This window comes from Sorex araneus, chromosome 8, assembly GCF_027595985.1.
Source record: "Sorex araneus isolate mSorAra2 chromosome 8, mSorAra2.pri, whole genome shotgun sequence".
Classification (NCBI taxonomy): Eukaryota; Metazoa; Chordata; class Mammalia; order Eulipotyphla; family Soricidae; genus Sorex; species Sorex araneus.
The window spans coordinates 6,773,412-6,794,066 of NC_073309.1; the positions used below are offsets into that span (position 1 = coordinate 6,773,412).

Sequence of the window (20,655 nt, forward strand, 5' to 3'; positions counted from 1 at the left end):
CCTAGGAGTCTTTGACTCTCCTTTCAGACCAGGCTGCTACGGGGTGCTTCTCCAAACACCCGTTTAGAAACGAGGGCTGCAAGAGATGCAGACTTCCTCACAATTTGTCACTCAGCATTTTATTCATTTTTGTCCTTCTTTCCCACTGGGCATTCAGCTTGATGAGGAGATACCTTTCTGATTCCTGGCAGAGACTCTCCAGCATATTAGCACAGGGACTTGGTGTCTCAACAACAGGACACACTCATTCCAGAAAAGAGCGGGGAAGGACAGGAAGGGATGGAACAACGTGTTGCTGAGAGGATGCCGTCTAAGGGTAGTGGAGATTTATGAAAATATCTAGGTGATCTGATTCTCATTTGGGGGATGGCCCCAAACTGGCATTGCCTTATAGTGACTTTATTAATTTTTTTTATCTGGGGATAAATTATGCTCTAAGGAATGTTCAACCTTCTAGTACTTTTGCATGAAAATAAGTATCCTATATAAATGCCATTAGAGTAAAATTAAAAAACAAAGATACCAAAAAGTGATTAAAAAAAGAACCACAGAACCTCAATCATTTTTTTTTAAAGTTAAAAAATTAAAGTGAAATAAAACAGAGCTGTACACAAAACAGAACACGAGTAGTTCTTGGAAATGTTCTTTCTGCTCTTCTAACTAGTGAATTATTTATTTATTTAATTGTTTGGGTTAACATCAGTTTACACAAGTGTAAACGTTCTTGCTTTAGGGGAACACCGTTGCCATGCTACTGAAGAGCCTCTATTCCACCCCACTCTCCCTCGTACCAAGCCCTTCTCTGTCCCCTTCCCCACAAGGTACTCCTTGGGCACCTTGGCTCTGTTGTCGGGGCCTAAGGATTTCTGTCCATGGAAAACTGTTGTCCCTTACTTTGTTTCTTTAAAGAAAAAAATCAGTTTGTCTATTATTACAACATGGTTGCGACACGGTTATGTCATGGTTACAAACTCTCTCTATATGTTTTTGCTGCACCTCTACCATCACCAAAGTGCCAAGAACCTCCACCACTGTCTCTGTGTCACTTCTGTTCTGTTTCTCCCCACCCTGATGGCCCCAGACCACCACTAGAATTGCAAAATCACATTAGGTCCGAGGAGGCAAAGGGTACGAGTCTTCCTCATCCCTGCAAATGAAGACACTATCTCGTCTCTGATACCAACTCTCTCGAGCCTCGCTTGTTTACCTACCTGCACTCACTCCACGGCCCGCGCCCATCTCCGTCTGGACGGAGACAGAGGCGACACAGCCAGCACTGTGGACCTACGCTGAAGGACACGGCATCTGTGGGCCATGCCACGGGGCATAAGCGCAGCCTTTGTGTGCCACCCTCAGCAACCCCATTTGCCGGGGCTCAAAACCAGGACTAGGGCATGCTCTTGCCCCTGCTAAAGCTGCCCTACAAGAGTCACCCCGAGGTTGTGGAATGCAGCACGCACAAAGGAGGGTGGGCACATCTCCGGGGGGTGTGCAGAGGCTGCACAGACCTGCCAGGACAGAGCAGGCACAAGTGCTAGGCACGTGGACCCGGGATGGAGGCAAAGGCTTCTGGCACGGAAAACTGTTTTCAATCTCAACCAAGAAGTGCGCCATCACTTGCTTCTAAGACATCACTTGTATCACTTGTCATCCCGTTGATCTTTGATTTGCTCGAGTGGGCACCAGTAACGTCTTCATTCGTCCCTGTCGCGTGCTAGTGTAGACCTCCACTACCCAGCTACCACCACGCTCCAGGCCACTTTCTAGACACTCAGGCCGAGCCTCATGCACGAGTGAAGCTCCACAGAACCAGGTAAAATCAGAACTTTGTGACCTTGGACTCCAGGCTCAATGGGACCCGGAAACAGAGATCCTCTGCCTGCTTCCCCCAATCTCTGGCGCCCCAGGGATCACACACAGACGTCCCACCCTACCGGCGCCAGATAAATACCTCATTGGCAGACCTCCACTACCTCCACTACCCAGCCACCACCACGCTCCAGGCCACTTTCCGGCTTCTAAGACATATTTGCATCAAATTATTCTTTAGTTCAGGCTTCCAGATTTTTTGGATGGGGGGTGTGGTTAGAAAACAGGGCATCATCACTCCCTTCCAACAAGTAATTGAGGTCCGTAGACAAGTAACTTCAACCTGGTGATACTAAGTTCCCGTCCCTGGACCCAGAGGAGATTGGACTCCTCCCTATGAAGAAAATTCCTTGCATACCTTAACTTTAGTGATTCAGCCCAGAGAAGACCATCACCACTCCCAATCTCCCCAGTAACCTCCATAGCAACAGACTTTTAGCTAGAAGAAGCCCCACATGGGGGCAGGTTGGAAAATCCCTATAAAAGCCACCTTGAACAAAGGAAAGGCACACATATGCTGTCCGAGCCCATGTGCCGCTTGCACCCATGTGGCTGAGCACATGTGGTGTCCGAGCACATGTGTCACCCGCATCTCCCCTCTTGAGATGTGTACTTTCACGCTTTCGTCTAGTGCTGGGACGTGTGTAGGGCTCTTTTCGCCCTTGGAGAAGCCCGGGTTCTCTCTTGAGGGCATTTCTCTCTCTCCCCCACACTCTCTCTCTCCCCACACCTTCAAAAACCCTCCAAATAAAATTTATTTACTTCACGGCTTATCTACTCCTAAAATTCCTTTCTGTGAGGTGACAAGAACCCAGTAACCCTGGGTCCCAGATGGCAGAGGCGGATGGGGAGAAAGTGACCATCTTTCTCTTCCCTGCTTCACTTAAGCCACCTGTGGGACCCAGTGACATCAGGGTGACCTGGGTTAATCCCCTGCCCCACTGGGCCCTTCATGGAACCGTCTGCCTGGCTGGTTGACAATCTCTAGGAGGGACCCCAGGACTCCTGAATATAGCTTGGGAGACCCCCAAGTGAGCCTTTTAGCTTTTAGTTTTATATCAGTCTCAGAGGCATTCCCCCCCCCCCCGTCCCCAAAAATTCTCTTTAACCAAAGGCAAAGAGCTGTTCAGGTAGGACACGAGGACATGAAAGAAGAAGACAGTTGACAGAGGCAGAAAATCTATGGAATGTAATAAATGTACTAAGGAAAAAATTTAAAAGGAAAGGCAGAGTGGGCCTTACTAGCATTTCTTCTCAAAGACATTTCTAATATATAGATTGTATGTAAAGCGACGGAGTAATTAAGAACTTGATTTATCTAGGGCTGACTGCTATTTTTTAGTGTGATAACAGTGTGAAGGAAAAAACAAAACAAAACATGCTGTTGAAACAGCGCCTTTGCCAAGCTTATGCTCACTCCTCCGTGCTCGCGAGCGGGGGTGACAGGCAACTGAGGCCCAGAGGGCCAGGTAGAAGGTGGCCTCTAAGGAAAGCACGGAGGTGAGGGGCAGAGTCTTGGGCATTCGAGACCACACACAGGCCAAACAGCACATGACTAATGCCCCTCAGTGATTAATTCTCCTGGGGGTGAGAAAACCTTTTTGACTGAAACACCGGGATAAAAATAGCTGTGATTGGAATCTCACAGCCCCCGACTTTTCACTGAAATGCCCCTTTCTCAGAACCAGGGCGCTTGTTAATAGCATAGAGGCCCAAGTTTTCTAAAGCCACTGATCAAAGATGCTCACTCTGGGGGTCACATAGTGGTTTTTGTGGGAAGGTGAGCTGAGGTCATACATTTACCATGAGTATGAAACCCTAAAAGCCTCCCGGCCTGTAGATTATCATCTGTGCACCCCTAAAAACCACCACCAAGATAAAACCATGTTAGAAAAAAAAGAAACTTCTTGAATATAAAATCATTTTTTATGGAAAAAGCAGTGAATTTCAGAGTAGAGAGGGGAACCCTCTACTGTCCATATTTTAATATGGACAGTCATTGGAATTCATGCTGTCCTGCCTAGTTATTTTATAATTGTATTTAGAATACCTGGCTAAAAAGAATTTTCCGTCTTTAAAATTGTGTTGGAAAATGCCCCATTCAAATATGACATTTCTGGGGCTTGCAAGATATTACAGCAGGTAGGGCACTTGCTTGGCACGTGGCTGGCCCGGGCTCAATTCCTGGAACCACATATGGTCTCCTGATCCCCATCAGGAATAATCACTGAGTGCAGAGCCAGGAGTAAGCCCTAGGCACTGCTGAGTCTGGCCCCCAAGCCCCAGACAACGAAGACGCATAGAGGAAAGATGACATTTCTGTTAGTATTTCCAAGCTTAAAATACTTTAAGGTATAAAACACATTAGAATCCCTTGTTTGAGTCTGATTCTTGTCTCATAACTAGATTTTCTAAAGTCTACATATTTTGCAAGTTACAGCATTTTGTCTGGTTTGCTCTAGGCCTGATTTGTGGAACTAGAAGATCTACGACTGGCGTCGAGTAGTGAGATATTTACAGGAGGGAGTCTGGGAGAAAAGATCAGGGTTTTAGTTCTTGGTCTCTTCTTTGGAGGGACACACCTGCTGGTGCCAGAGGGGTGCTCTTCACTCTGTGCTCAGGGGTCCTTCCCAGCAGTGCTGAGGTGACCGTGTGGTAGCAGGGAGCAAACCCAAGCCTCCCACAAGCTTTGCATGTGTTTAATCCCATGAAACAAACTCCCTGACCCACGTTCTTGACCTCCTTCTGAGGATATTCTTGAGTCTGCTGCCCTGAACCTCCCTGGATCTTGGTTTCTTCATTTCCAAAACCAGCTCCATCAGGCACGCTCCAAGCTGTCACCTACATTTCTCACCACATCATTGATACCCTGGGCTTGTACTTGTGTCTGCAGATGTTTCAGTGCGCCAGTGTTTCTGAAAACACACACTTGTGATGAACAGAACTATTCGAGTCTGCTCTCAACAGCCTGCTTTTCAAGTGGCTCTAAAACAGATGACTCTAAAGTCCTCTCATCTGCACTGCCTTCCAATAACCCCCCTAAAGTCCCTTTAACCTGTATGTGCATGTGTTTGCATCATACTTAAAGTCATTTCCTTCACGTCTTTTGGACCCTAAGATTATAAGAGTTGTTTTGAGGCTTGGATGACTGAAAGAGTTATAGAGTTGTTTTGAGACTTATGTGACTGAAATAAGGCACATTAATTTGCACTGCAATAGGATGATGTAAATATTGATTGAACAGAAATAAAATAAATAATATGAAGCTGAAATTTTCATTATCTTTTAGATAATAAAAAATGCACATAGCCTCTAAATTACTGAGTCATTATCCTTGATAAACATTATATGTGTCTGCAGTCGTTCCTCATTACTTACACATCTTCATCACTCGTGAATATAGCCATTGACTGAAATTTGTTTGTCACTCCCCACCCCCAGTCAATACTTGAGGCAATCATGTACATTTGCAGACACATATCAAGCAGTGCAAAATTTGGGTCACCCCAAATTGCCAGCTAAAGCTAGCTAAGGCAATGCTCTATCTCCTCATTTCTGCTCACCTACAGGTAAACAAGCGTCCTATTTGTGACCACTTAGGGCCATAGTTACTGCTTTTTCTTGGTGATTTCACTGTTTAAAAGGGCTTAAAGTCTAGTGCAAAGAGTTCTCTAATGTCCCTAAGTGCAGGAAGGATGTGATGTGAACTATGGAGAAAACCCTTGCATCAGATTACCTCACACAAGCATCGGCTGTTGTGTTGTGGGTCATGAGTGAGTCTCACATTAATAAATCAACATTGATAAATAGGCTGACATGCTCATATGACCAATGAACAGATGATCTGTCAATCACCTGAAGATAATGTTGGCACTCAAAATCTAATCTCATTCTACTGTGTGCCACCATCCTGGGGCGATGATGTGGTGTTCCCTGACTCATGGTCCCTGGCTACCTCACAGACATTGACTATGGAACGAGAATTGGTTGTGTTGTGCATGTGTGGGAGGTGTGCAGTGCTTCTTAAAGCTTTAAAGATTGGGGTCCAAACTGGCAGGACGGCACTGGGCTTGAGATACTCGATTTGCAAGCAGCTGACCCAAGTTCAATCGCTGGCCCCACAAAGGGCCCCCGAACACAGAGCCAGGAGTGAGAGTGAGGCTGTTTACAACATACAGGTATCAAATAGAGAATCCAACATATGAGCCATGTGGCGAGCTTAGGGTGCACGGGTGCAAACAAAGAGTGAAAAGGGGCAGTGTGGCAGTGTTGGATTGTTAACAGTTCCACTCACACTCCAAGCAATATGCACTGGAAAAAATCAGGAAGTTATTTGAAACTTGAATTCACATTTTCACTTGCTAGATTTTCCTTTAGGCTGTGAAGTCTGTTTACACTTGCTATGTTTAATTCTCACACATCAACACAGGGCCATGCTTGCTTAAGTTTTGAGAACCATGGGTCTCAAACAGCGACTCCCAAACTTGGTTACAAGTAAGAATTAATTGGGCATTTTAAAAAACAGTATTAAATCTATAGTGTTCCTCCAAGCCCTGGGTCCAGAACCTTCTGAATAGAGCCTAGGCCTTAACTGCAAATCTTGAAACACTTAAAGCCTAAAGGTGATGGTATCAGGATGTGGGGCTTTTGGGAGGTGATGGGGTGATTAGCTTGGCAAACTCCTGAGTATTGCCCTTAAAGAGCAACCCCCCCCCCCCGCAGCTGCTGAGCACCTGTGAGCAGGTGAGGATGCCAGGAGAAGTCAACAACTCAAAATTCTACTTCCTGTCCAGGCCAGCACTAGGGGTCTGGCCGCCTTCCCAACCAGGAGGGCTGAACTTTCACAGATAAACTACTCAGTCTGTGTTTCTCGGGGACAGGAGCCAGAGCAGGCTAAGATGAACAGAAGGCTCAATAACTATGGGCCAAACAGATGCCACTTGGTTACTGAAAAGTCTCAAAAGACATGAACAAGAGTCACTGTTCTCCTCCCTCACCAAACCCATTGTCTGGGTTTTATCAGCACCCGCAGCTTTTAGAATGGCACATCAGCCTGAAGGAACAACGGTGCCCGGATCCAACTGACGCCTCATCACCTCACCTGAATGTGGAACAGGCTCTTAAACTCATGGACAACCGAGATCCCAATCTCCCCCCTCAAACCTTGCCTGCCCACATCTCAAACAATGATAAAATGGGTTCTGTTGCCCAAGACAAACATGTCCTATGCTTTTGGATCTCTATTTTTGCCTCGCACTTCACATGTGTTAAAGAGAAAATCTAGCCTCCGGCTGCCCCTACACCTGCTACTCGCCACCACAAGGCACCCTCAGCAGCACCGGCCTGGATTCTTGCATTTCTTGGTTGGTCTCCAAACAGGTTTCCTAGCTCCTATGCTAGGCAGGTCGATAGGAAGATGAAAATAGAGCGAGATATTTACACAATCATACATAATGCATGCGATGTATAATCATTAAAATATACAACATGATATATATATATATATGCACACAAATATACACAATATGTACTTTCTTCTAGCTCCTTTCTATTTCTGCTCCTCGATGGCCACGTCCCAACTGCAGAGCTATGGTGATCCCATAAACGCAAGTCAGACAGCTTCTGTCATAGCTCGAAACTCCCTCCTGTCTTTCCATGTCCCTCAGAGAGAAAACCAGAGACTCTTGCCATGTTTGTTTACGGAGCATCTTGCTTATCTGTCCCCTTCCTCGGTTTTGACTTTCTTTGTTCTTCCGCTACTCCGACATGAAAAATTGACATATTGCGAGGGTGGGGTTATTATAAATCAAGTGAAAGACATGCACGATTTCCAAAAAGATAACTGACTGAGTGCTGACAATTGTTATGTGGTTTTAGGGTTTTTTTTTTTTGGGGGGGGGGGAGGTCTACACCTGGTGGTACTCAGGGCTTACTCTTAGCTCAGTGCTCAAGAATCACTGCTGGCAGGCTCAAGACACCCCTGGGAGGCCCGGGATTGAGCCCAGGTTGGTTGCAGGCAAGGTGCTGTCACTCTGGCCCCAGTGTGAACTGTTAAAACTGGATGAGTGATAATTTAAGCAATTCTGGCAAAATTTTTAACTTTTTTCTCCACAAAAGGTCTAAAGCGGTAAATATAAAATCAATTCCTTCATTCATTAAAAGTGCTTGATAGAAATTCAAACCATAAATTACTGCAGGCAGATTGGGTTGTGCTGTTTTTGAACACATCAGGCAGATCACCTCTCTCAGGACTAACCTATTTCTGTCCTCTGTCCTGCAAGGCTCCTGGCCACACTGTCCTCGTCTACAAATCCTGCTCAGTGGACTGTTTCCCTTTTCTGGTTGTTTTGCACCACAAAACTTTGACTACCTGACACCTAAACTTCTGATGATGGAAAGGTTGTACAGCCTGGAGGATGGCCACATTCCCCACTGGGCACCAGAGGCCACTGAGCAGTCACACCAGCCAGCCAGGCTGAGGAACTGACATTCAAGTTATTCTTATTTTAATTAGTCCAAATTTACATTTGTAAAATGTATTTCAAATCATTCAGTTTTATTCATGAACTTGACTTGCATTTGAATCTCAATTGGCTCTTGTTCCCAAGGGTTACTATATTGGATAGCACTGTTCATGGAGAATTTATCTTCCTGATGATGAGGATAATGAACTTCTTTTTTTTTTGGCAACATTTGTATGTATACCATTCCCCACAGTGTCCCTGGCTTAAAAGGCCATCTTTCTTCCCTGAACACCAGTATCACCTCTGCAATTAATCCATGATCCCCACAAGAGACTCTGTTCAAAGACTTTCTATACTATGTTTATATGGTTCTCCTCAAACTGATTTATTTGAGTCACTCAGTCTGTCATTATAATGTCTTTATGTCCAGAAGAGATGTCTTTTAAACTCTACGACTGCTTTCCTTCTTATTATTCCTTCAAATTTTCTCAAAAATTTTAGATTCTCTTTGTCAGTTTTCATTAAAACAATTATTATGCAACAATAAACACCTTGATGAAATCTTAACTTTGGTCTGTGCTGAATTAATACCTTGTTAGGATAAACTGATACTTACCTCATACTGAGCTTTCTAATCAATGAAAATTTTACATTTTTCCATTTGTTAAGGATTTGGTCTCAATTCTATACTAAACTGTACACATGCACACATGTGTACATCTCTAATTAGATTTAATCAGATTTAATGGAATAAATCTAATTAAAGATGTGCACATGTGTGTACATCTAATTATGCACATATATTTAATTATATTTACAATGTATTTGAGATTTTTGGATATTGAAATTTCATTATCTTATTCTTTATTGCTCATCAACAGGATGTTACTATTCAATTCACTTGATACCCAGTGATCATCCTCAATTCTGATAGCTTAGTTTTAGATTATTTAGATTAGTCTCAATATGGAACGTGGTCATCTACAAATAAAGAGAATCTCAGCTATTCCTTATCAGTGCTTATAAATTCTCTTCTATTTTCTGCTGTGTGGCACTGAATAGGAGCGCCGATATGATATAAGGTAAACAAAATGATAATAGCCAGTGTCCTCCTGTTAGTGCTGGTGAAAGATGCAAAACATTCAAGATTTTATCATAAACTGTGATCAAATTTGCAAATTAGACCAACATACTACTTGCTTCATTTTAATTTTGCAGCTATAAAGCATTCATGCAAACTTAACTCCTGATGAAAGTGAGTTAACTCACCAGTCATATTGCAATACAGGAGGTATGGCTCCAAGGGCCCACTTCCATCCGAATCTACATAATAAAACCCTGAAGTATTTCCTCTATGCTTATAGGCTTCACATGACTGCTCATAGATAGCTGGAAAGAAACAGATCATTAACAATAATTAACAGAAAAGTATAGAAAAGCACTTTATAAATTTTAATTGGGACTCAAAATACACCAAGTTTTGATATTGACCAGGAGAAAAACAATAAAATAGACTTCAAAAAAAAAACCTCATTTCTTATCAATATAGACAAAAGAAGATTAGATCAGAAAAAAGAATGAGTCTAAATTTTATAATGTTTCTTTTTATCACTTTTACCACTGAATATGAGAAAACGAAGTCAGAATGGAAAATTAGTTATTTTTACATTAAGCAGAAGAAGGAAAGAGAGGTAGACTTTTAAAGCTTGAGACACTTGTAAGTCTAATGCAGTGTCCATTTTGGACATCCACCCAAATGGGTATTTAAACATCATTCACTGTCCATTTTGGAATTTCTAATTCTAGAGGCACCTTGAAAAAAATCTAGCATATGAAACATAGTCGTGTAATTTTCTTAAATAACCTGCTGTTGTTCAATAATTGTGTGATAAAATTGTTTTAAATAATGCTGTAATTATTCTTCTTTCTCACATAAAATTATCTATAGATAAAATCCTTTTTTCATAAAACAATTTTAAAAGGCTTCTCATAATTATTTTTAAAAGTAATTTCTTTAATGCTCTGTAATGAGAATTCAAAAATAATTAAAATTCAAGTCAGAAGAAATATTCATATAAAATATGCCCCCAAGTGGTCTCGATGTGTTTTGATCCATAATGGGATGCTTTTCAATTATGCATTTGCCATGTACAGGTTTGATATTGCAACTGAATATGATGCTCACACCTATTGAGCACTTGGTTAAATGTACTGATAATTTACATCAAGCTTCTTATCCTGTGGAATGAGAAATAAACCATCCTCTGAATTATGTTACTGAGCTTTTAGACAATAGAAAATAATGGAACAAATTTTCCCAGTGTCACAAAAATTTTGGCTAATCATGCAAAATTATTTTGCTCCACAATCTGATAGTTTAATTTTGCTACTATTGTATATCACACAGACAAAATATAAGCAGGGAGTATTTTACAGTCCCATTTCTATTTCTCAGTGAAGCAGGCCATGTAAAATGGATAATTTATACGTTTCTATATGCACATGCATATGTTCCCAGATTCCTGAGAGAGGTTGGCAGGATTTTCGGATAACTCTGGAATGAGGACTGATATTAGAAAGAACACACGATTGGATGAGAGTAATTTATGAGTACTTTTTCTTGGGTATATTGCTTGATTTTTCTAACAAAACTGTTTAATATGTTACTTTCCAATAAAATCCTTTTTAAAAACCCATAACCCTGACCCTCCCTCTGCCCAAACTGCAGAAAGTAGCAGCTTCACAGTAACCAAATTTGCCATCTGTGTCCAATACTCAGAATGGTCATGGGCACAAAACTTTGGCCTCCCTTTAGACTCCCAGCTGAAGGAGCTAATCAAGTCACCGGGTGACGGGATCAAACTGTGGGCCATGGATGACCATATCTTAATTACTGATGGTCCAATTTTCCCCCTTAGAACTATTATATTTAGATTTGGCCATTGATAACAATTAAAATAACCAGTGAGGTAAAATTCATCAAAATTCACCCAATTAGCCTTGAGTTAGTTATTGAGTTAGTTATTATTGAGTTAGTGATTACAATAGAACAGGAAAATAATCAATGTCCCTTTAGGTGCGATGGGAGAGAAATGGGGCCTTGGGAGGTAGAGGGGTGCAGCTTGAACAATGCCAGGCATTTAGCATGAGCCTGGCGGGCACTCTCTATAGCCACTGAAGCCCTGGGGATGACTCAGCAAGGGATCGTGGCGGTACTGGGGATACAGTCAGAAGCTTTTCCTCCTCTAATCCTCTTCAATTCTGACCAGCCTGTGAGGGCCCCAGGAGTCCCACCTCAACTCTGACTGAAGAACAGAGAGTGAGAACCAGGGAGCGACCAGGAAGAGGACTGCTGAGCATGACCCAAAGTCAAGGCTACAGGAATGGGAATCCCCGTGCTCCGAAATGTCAGAAATTCATGGGGGAAATGGGAAATGAAAACGGGCCCCTGGGTCCTCCCATCATCCATACTGAAAAGATCAACCACAAAATCTCTGAGTCACAACACATAGATTGCATCTGGACAGGTGAGGAGCATGACACCAGCTGGGGGATGGCTGAGACCCCAAATTCTAGGGGGAGGGATGGAGGAATGCCAACAGGTGTGCCTTTCTGGAACCGGATGATTAATCTCTGTGCCCTCCCGCATAGACTACTATGGATAATAGTACACTTCCCTCCTCGTTACAAACATGGGCATCAGAATTCCATGAGTTGAGACCTAGAGAATACAAGATGCAGAACCACGCCTTCAGAAAGTACGCCACAAAATAAACTTATGGTTAATATAATTATTACCCATCCCTGAATTTCTTCTGTGGTGCTTCATTTCATCTTTAGTTACCTTGTGTTTTCGCTACAGAGTTCCCCTTGTGAGACACCCTTCTCTTTTCTATTCTATTAACTACTTCTATAAGCAACCTTGACTTTTCTGAAAAGACTGATGAATTAAAATAAAACAACTAGAACTCAACCCGATACTAAATATCAGGAGTGGACCTTTCTAACTTGCTTATGTGAGCAATACACGCTCACTTTGTTGCTCTCTTTCTTTCTCTCTCTCTCTCCCTCCTCCCCTCTCTCTCTCACACACAGAGTCACATGCACACACGCACTCGCACAACACACACACACACACACACAGAGTTGCTGACAGGCAACCGGGCAATAAGAATCAGGACACAGGCAAGCCCAAGCAGGCTCGTCAGCTTACAGTTGTGGCAAGTGGCTCCCCTGTAGCCCGTGTTGGCACAGTTGCAGTGAAAGGTGTCCCAGGACTGTGAGCACTCGCCGCCATGTTCACAGTAGTTGGGCAAACACCTAAGAGAAGATGCAAATACAGTCACCAGCTCTTCATGTTTAGGTTCATAAAGTTGTGGGGGAGGGGGTTATTTATACCTGATCACATGGACATGGCGGGGGAGAAGTGAACAGAACCATAAAGAGCGAATTTAACATGAATAAAGATTATTCTGCAAATTGTAAAGGTATTGTAATAAAAAAACTAAACCTGTTAAATTAGTAAATTCATCCAATTTCAATCAATTCTCAAGCAGTAGTGACTACTTCACTTCGATATGTCAGAGCTCTTTCTTTTGTCTAAGAAACACAGCACCCATTCAAAATGCCGCCAGGTTTTTCGATCACTTACCTAAAATAACACCGAATCCTGTAGACCGACTACGCTGAAGGAAGCAGGAATAAAGGAGGGGGGAGGAAAGAAGGATGTGAGGAGGGAGAGATCGTGGTACCCTTCTTGCATAAGTCAGGACTAGGGAAGCTGAGACCGAGAGGATGGACACAGGGATTCTAAGCAGAGTGTCAAGGTGATCGAGGTATTAAATCAAATTCACAGGAGATCTCCGGTTACTTGACATGCTCAAGAGAAATATACACGTGCTCTGTGTCTATCAAATATTGTGAGACATTCTAGCTTAAAGGAGTTGCATTTCAATCACTGACGGTAATCACAATCATAATCAGGCCTTTAGTGATGCCTCATTTCAATAAGTTGGGCTTTCTAGTAGTTGATAAAAGTGAATCACCATGCAAAATTAATGTTGAACAACAAGTGTGGCGGTGCTGGACATGATTTTAAGCTTTGAAAAGTGACACAGTACTTAAGGGTAAACATGCACATTACTAAATCACAGTTTAGTAAGCAGTGACATCACTGTATCACTGTCATCCCGTTATTCATCGATTTGCTTGAGCAGGTGCCAGTAATGTCTCCATTCATCCCTGTCATGGGCTAGTGTAGCCCAGTGGTGTATTGGGGGCTCTTTCAGGGTAAGAAGAATGAGGACCATCTTTATTACTGTTTTTGGCATATCAAGTACACCACGGGTAGCTTGCCAGGCTCTGCCGTGCGGGCAGGATACTTAAGGATAAACATGCACAATTACTAAATCATAGTTTAATAAGCAGTGATATCAAATTATTATTGTTAAAAAAGATCATCTTTTCAGATGGCTATCAAATTGTCTGAGTACAAACACTTAGAGAGTTTGTGTGGTTATAGGTCAAGCAGGAAAGTACAAGAAATAATTTTGGTCTGGGACAATAAAAATAAGTAGAAGCAGTAGACAACAGAAGTATGAGCTTCCTGAGTTAACTCCAATAGGATTAATAAAATTATTGATGATGTACACAATTTAGGGAAAAAGTTACATTAAAATCAATGCCTGAAGTGTCCTCATTCACCCCAGAATTTAAAAAAGAACTATAAATCCTCTTAGGAGTAACATCCTGCTGTGATTTCTATTATCTTCTTTATTAAATCTAAGGAGTAGAACTTCATGTTTTAGTTGCTGGGTTCCCCCCAACAGATACATTGAACTGAATATAAAGGTGCTATTTTTCTTGGTTATAAGGACTGACCACCACGATGGCCTTAGTATGGGGCCAGAAGGGTTGGTCCATGGTTGGAAGTCTGCCTCAAGTGCTGGGAGAGAAGCCAGTGGGGATAGAGAAGGGGATAGAGAAGGAGCCACTAGGACAAAGATAAGAACTCTGGATAAGAACTGTGTGCTGAAGATGGGTAAAGGAAGAAACGTGATGTGATAACCTCTTAGTACCTGTTTTATAAACCATCATACTCAAAAATGAGAGAGAAAGAAAGCAGAAAAGTGCCTGCCATAGAGGCCGTCTGGTGCAGGGGAGGGTGGCAGGGGGGATAGTGGGGGCACTGATGGTAGGAAATGTTCTGGTGGAGGGATGGGTGCTGGAACATTGTATGACTGAAATCCAACCATAAGCAGCCTTGCAACTGAGTATCTCATGGTGATTCAATAAAAAGGAGGAAAGAAGATTAACACTAAGCTGATGCAGAAAATGTAGCTTTATTAAAAAGAGACAGTATTAATAAATTTGCTTACAATGTTGTCATCCCCGTCTGCTGCTCATTAATTTGCTCGAGCAGGCACCAGTAATGTCTCCATTGTGAGACTTTGTTGTAACTGTTTTTGGCATATCGAATACACCACGGGTAGCGTGCCAGGCTCTACCACGTGGGTGAGATACTCTTAGAAGCTTGCTGGGCTCTCTGAGAGTGGCGGAGGAATCGAACCCAGGTCGGCTGCATGCAAGGCAAACGCCTTATCCACTGTGCCATCACTCCAGCTTACAATGTTAAAAAAAATAAGATGCCCTTAGTATTTCCCTTAGCTTTCTCTGCTCTAGGCCCTGACCTCCCTTCTCTTTGAGCATTGAATTGAGGAAAGTATCCAGGTAAATTCTTTCTTACTTTTGGAAGGGAGGGTGGCTCCCAAGCAGTGCTCAGTGTCCTAGGGGCTACTTCCAGCGACACTTGGCCAACTGGCCGAGGTGGTGCAATGCTTGGGCCCAGCAGTGCTGAGGGGTCAGCCTGGTGGTGTTTGAGGGTCTACTGAGCTGCACCCATTGGTGCCTGGAGATCCACGCAGTGCTGGGGTTCTAATTCACAGTCTTACACGTGTTCCCGAGTCACTCCCTGAACCCTCCGCTGTAAATTTTGGGTGTGGGTCATTGAGGTCACTCCCAGCTCTGCTCAAGGCTTACTCCTGGCTCTGCACTCAGGGATCAGGGTTGAGGGAACTTATAAGGTACTAGGGCTCAAACGGGTCAGCCGCAAGCCGGTCAAGTACCTACTACAGTACTATCTCTCTTGTCCCTCCAGTATGCATTCTTTACATGTGTTTGCACATACTTATAAGGTACGGGTTACTGTATAATCCATCTTAAAAATGATAAAACATGAGTCTCTTTTTGTGCCAATTGAGTTTATCTGTATCAGAGTTTCCAAAGTCTACCTGGCCGACTTCTCCTTTTTCAGAAAAAGAAACGCCGCACAGTGTTCACTGGCAACTCTACCTTCTTTAAGAAAGCAAAGAGAAAGTGCTCCCTAGCCCTGGCCAAGCCTCCACCGCCCCACAGATCCTTCCAGCATTCCAGAGGGTGGTATCTCCTTCTATGAGACACGATAATCTACATTTTGGCACTTTTGTAGCTTTCCAGAAATGGATTCAAAGAATGTTTCAAGGTGCATTTCACTTGTAAGCATTTCAAGTCAATAGTATTCCAGAAGAAGGGAAGCAATGGAAATAATTTTTAAAAATGAACAATCCTATATAAGCATCAGATAAAGACAGAATTCGTCTTTGAAAGACTTCACACCATATTTTAAAAGGCCGTGGTTATGAAGGGTGATGCCCACATTCTAACAAATGGATCTTTACTTACTGCCGTCCATCTGCTATTTCAATTTGATCTGCTACTGAGAGATACTGAATCCTTTTTGCTCTTTTGCTAATCAGACTAGACTTCCATCATGTTTTAATTACAATAGGAAAGTCTGCATGGGGATTTTATTTAAATTAATCATACGTATTTTAGGTTGACCACTGGCAAGTAACCGATGGCAAGTAACATTATAGAGCAAGGTACTGATTTTCACTAAATGCTCCAAACAATTGTATTTTACATTTTTCTCATCACTTGTTGTTTCAATACAAAGTAAAACAATCCATCACCCCATTTTCTCTAGCCTCCAAGGCTTTCCCGTAGACATTTCCATCAAGCTTTTCATTGCTGAAGAACTTGAACGAATGCATACATCAACAACGCCCAGAACTGAAGTGACATGTACGATTTTGGCTTGATACGAGTCCCTGCCCGTTCCAATTTAAATTTCAAAATGCTTGAGCACCATGTAAAACCTGGTTGGAATGAATGATACAGAAGTAAATCTACAGAACATTATTAAACTTAGGAAAATTAAACAGTGCCAGGTAGCTACTGGCACTAAACCAGATTGTGTCAAATCTCATATCTTCAAAACTATGAAATCCACAAGAACAAATCCCTCTCCCCCACAATACATCTTCCAACCAGGTTTAGAGTAGGGGTTAAGCATGCCCTTTTATTTAACTTTTAAACATCCATAATGGCCAGTCATTACATCCCACTAAACTCAATAATTAAAATGAACCGATTTGTTATGGAGGTATGACTGGCAAGATTAGTTGGCTATTATTGCCTCCCCTTGCTAAGATAAAAAAAAAAAAGACTTAAAACTTTCAGTTATTATGACAAACTTTCTAGTTCTCCACAATTAACTCCAAACTTTAGCACTCCCAGGTCTTCTGCTCACACCCCTCCTGCGACTACTGGACCAATCTTACACTTTGATCAGGATTATGGCTCCAAACTCTTCATTTTCCCTGCAGAGAAGATACTGGTGGGTTGTTAAAGGTGCCCATTAGGAGTATAGCAAGCAGTTAAAGGCCTCTGTCTCTGCAAATATTATTCATCTGTCTGGGAAGCAAAAGGCAGTTTGATAACCGACCACACAGCACTCTGATTTATTGGTACCTTATGAGCAATATTCCTGTCAGGGTGTCCGGACCTATTGACTTTAATAATGTATTTTTGATACATTTATATCCACCTCAAATTATAGCACATCAACCTTATTTTTTTGTGAATTGGTAGCATGTGTGCAAATAAATAACATAGTCACTTCTGCTTAAATTTACCATTGGAAATAGAAAATATAAAACAGAGAGCGATTCCCCCCCTTTTTTAAACGTGAATATAATACATTTCCTGGGGAAAAGATGATGGGGAGTGGAAGAGGGGGGAAACAGGAGGAAAGAAATTTATTTTACATATAAATGCAAAACTGCTGCCTAAAGTTTGAAAAATGAAACAGGTCAAAATAAAGGAGTGAGGCTGTCTTTACCTGTCTGTGATGCCACATGTGTCTATCTGGAGGTCACTGAAGTTTCCCAGGGACCCCTGCTGAACGGAAATCAGGTCCACCACCTGGTTACTGATAGAAATGAGCCGCATACAGCCCTGAAATCCACCCAGTGGGTTTCTCCACTTGGATCCGAGGCCGTTGTCAGGACAACCTAGTGGAAATAAAAACCAAGTGAAACCCAGATACATCAGCGTGAATCAGGAGTTGGAACCACAGATGACTTCATTTCCAAAAGCATCTGGGTATTTTCTTCAAATTAAAAGCGGGAGGCGAAGCCCATTGCAGTCATCATTGATCTAAATTTTCAAATTACAATCCACACCAAGTGTCTCTCCTTATCACCAGAGGACTGACTCAACAGGAAATTAGCACTGTGGTAAGAATTAGGCGCAAGGAGTCGAAATTGATCCAAATATTAAAAAATATACCATGAGCTCGAGAATCCTAGACCTGGGAGCCAGCACTCTTCAATAATGTATACCTGCAATGTGGGGGCTTATTCTTTTGCAAAGCAGAAAGGAGAGAACAAAGGATGACATGTGGTGGAGATAAGAAAAGAAAAATCAGTGACAGAGCCGAACCTTTGAATTACAAGCTCTTTGGAGAAGAAGTGCTAGTGACTTGGAATAAAATCATAGCTATTGATTTCATTAAATGCTTCCCTTCTGTCTGCATAAGAGAGCCCCCAATACATGCATTTTAACAAATCATAATGGCTTAATGTCAAAAAATTTTAATGCTCGATTTTGTTTATTTATTTATTTATGCTTCACAAAAGAATGTTCCATTTGCATTGCTCCCCCCCCCAACATTTATCTAAAACTTGTTTCTAATTATTTAAACAATCAGGAAATATAATTTCAACTATTATTGTCTGAAGTTTAATGATGTTCTCGGTGTTTCTCCACCCAAGTGAAATAAATCATTTTATGGAGTATGAACACATATTACACTTATATATTTTCCATTAATCTTTCTTTGCCATTATGCTTGTCAACCACTATTACAATTTCAAAAACTACCAGATGCGTCAGCAATTTCTTAATTTCTACCTGGAAATTTCCATTATAATTGAATATTCTGATTGGGAATACTTTCCCTTCATGCTCTATTTTCCTAGCCAAAAATACATTTAAATGGCAGGTAAAGGCCAGAACTTGTATTTTAAAACCGTTCAAAGTTTCAGATATATCAAGGAAAGGGGTGGGTGGGGGGGAAAATCACGTGTTAATGTATTGAATACGGTGCCACCACAGTTTCAGGGCTCCAAATTCTGTGGTGTCGACAGTACCATAAACTCAGTGGGCTTTCTCGATGCCGTATTAACTGGTTCAAAATGCTGGCACTTAAAATCAGTTAATAAGGGGGATAATAGTTCAATAATATTTATGGGAACGATACGCCAGGAATACAAACAATTCTGCTAATCTCCCGCTCGCAGGTGTTGGTTTCTGACACATTTCAAACTAATGCGGAATAAAATTAATTGTGCAGTTGCCTGTCAGGATCCGAACTAAACGAACTCATCGTCACCAGGAAAGGTCATGGACTCTGAGAGAAAGCATTTCAGATTCCTCGTTCCCCTGTTGATGAGCCCAGCGAGGTTGCGTCGAGGCAGGCTCATTAGCCAAAGGACCAGCACCCACGAGCGCCTCCAACGCCACGACAGGGGAAGGTTCTGCCTGCGCTCGACTCGCTGAAGATGAAAGTTGTAAAAGATGAAGATTTCTGGGGAATAGTTAATGCTGAGTTAATGGATGGCTCCATTACCGGAGGCAGCCAGCATGTGAAGGCCCTCGGAGGATGACAGATAAATGATCACGCGGCGGCACCGCACCGCGAGTGGGATGTCAGGTTGGACTCGGTGCTTGCCGGAGCCAGTTCGGTGGACGGGTAATGTCTGATTTACACAAGCAGGGATGTGAGAATTCGGCGCCCAGTTTAGTGTCTCCTGCTTCACGGCACCCGGTGCTACTGGGGAGTGCGCGGCTGCTGCACCCGGGAATTCAGACGTTCCCACATCTCTCCGCAGTCCCGACAAGGCTGGCTCAAACGTGTGCTGTGCAGACAAGTGCAGAGGAGGCGGCGCCCTCGCAGTCTGGCCCGGGGCAGGGCAGGGGGGCCTCCTGGAGGGGAGGGTGGGGAATGATGGATGGAGAGTGGCTCTGGGCCCAGCCGGCAAGAACGCTGCCTGGGAGGGGGGCCCCTCTCCTGGCGCCGAGTGTGACTGGCACAGGACAAAGGTTCAGGCTGAGCTGTTGGAATACAAAGCTCCTTGGCGGGGGGCACTTGCAGCCAGGTTAGACTGAACATCTGGAGACCACTGGAAACTTGAGGTGGCATTTAGAAAGGAGAGGAGGACTTGGAATGCGGGACACTGGTTTACTGTAAGATGCCTCTCAGTGTCTGTACTGCAAATGGTAATGCCCAAAAGAGGGGGGGAGAGAAGAGGGGAGGGGGAAATAACCAAAAGGGGAGAAAGAGAGAGAGAGACAGAGACAGAGATAGAGACAGACATAGAGAGACAGAGAGAGGGAGACAGAGAGAGACAGAGACAGAGACAGACACAGAGAGACAGAGAGATGGAGACAGAGAGAGACAGAGACAGAGAGAGAGACAGAGGGAGGGAGGGAGGGAGGGAGGGAGGGAGGGAGGGAGGGAGGGAGGGAGGGAGGGAGGGAGGGAGGGGAAAAGTCCCTGCCTTAGGGCAGGCTGGGAGGGGCTGGAGGCAGGGGGCTGGAGGCAGGAGGGCTATGGGGATCTTGGTGGTGGGAACTGTGCCCTGGAGGAGGGGCGGGTGTTGGAACATTGTATGACTGAATCCCGATCATGAAAGCTTTGCAACTGTATCTCAAGATGATTCAATTAAAAAAAAAAAAAGATGACTAGTGGCAAAATGAACTACTTAGGAAATAGTTCCATCTAGACCAAAGCACCAAGTAACAGAGGGGACCCCAGGAACCCAGAACAGGAGGCTTTCTGGGGTGAATGATGTTACCATTTGCCCTGGATGGGAGGGATACTCTCGGGACATTGAGTGCTAAACAAGGTGAGAGCTGGTGCCCCCTTTTTGTAACAGTG

The 20,655-nt window shown here is 43.2% G+C and overlaps 1 protein-coding gene across 2 annotated transcripts in view; it reads right to left on the reverse strand.

The window, feature by feature from the left end:
* The window catches only part of CNTNAP4 (contactin associated protein family member 4), a 277,745-nt gene that overhangs the window by 75,992 nt on the left and 181,098 nt on the right, over nt 1-20,655 (reverse strand). For both annotated transcript variants that reach the window (XM_004600513.2, XM_055145181.1), the window contains exons 10-12: nt 17,554-17,725; nt 12,547-12,653; nt 9,603-9,722 (exon numbers count right to left, since the gene is read on the reverse strand). In XM_004600513.2, the coding sequence (XP_004600570.2) occupies nt 9,603-9,722; nt 12,547-12,653; nt 17,554-17,725 (399 nt within the window). The remainder of the gene's footprint in view (nt 1-9,602; nt 9,723-12,546; nt 12,654-17,553; nt 17,726-20,655) is intronic.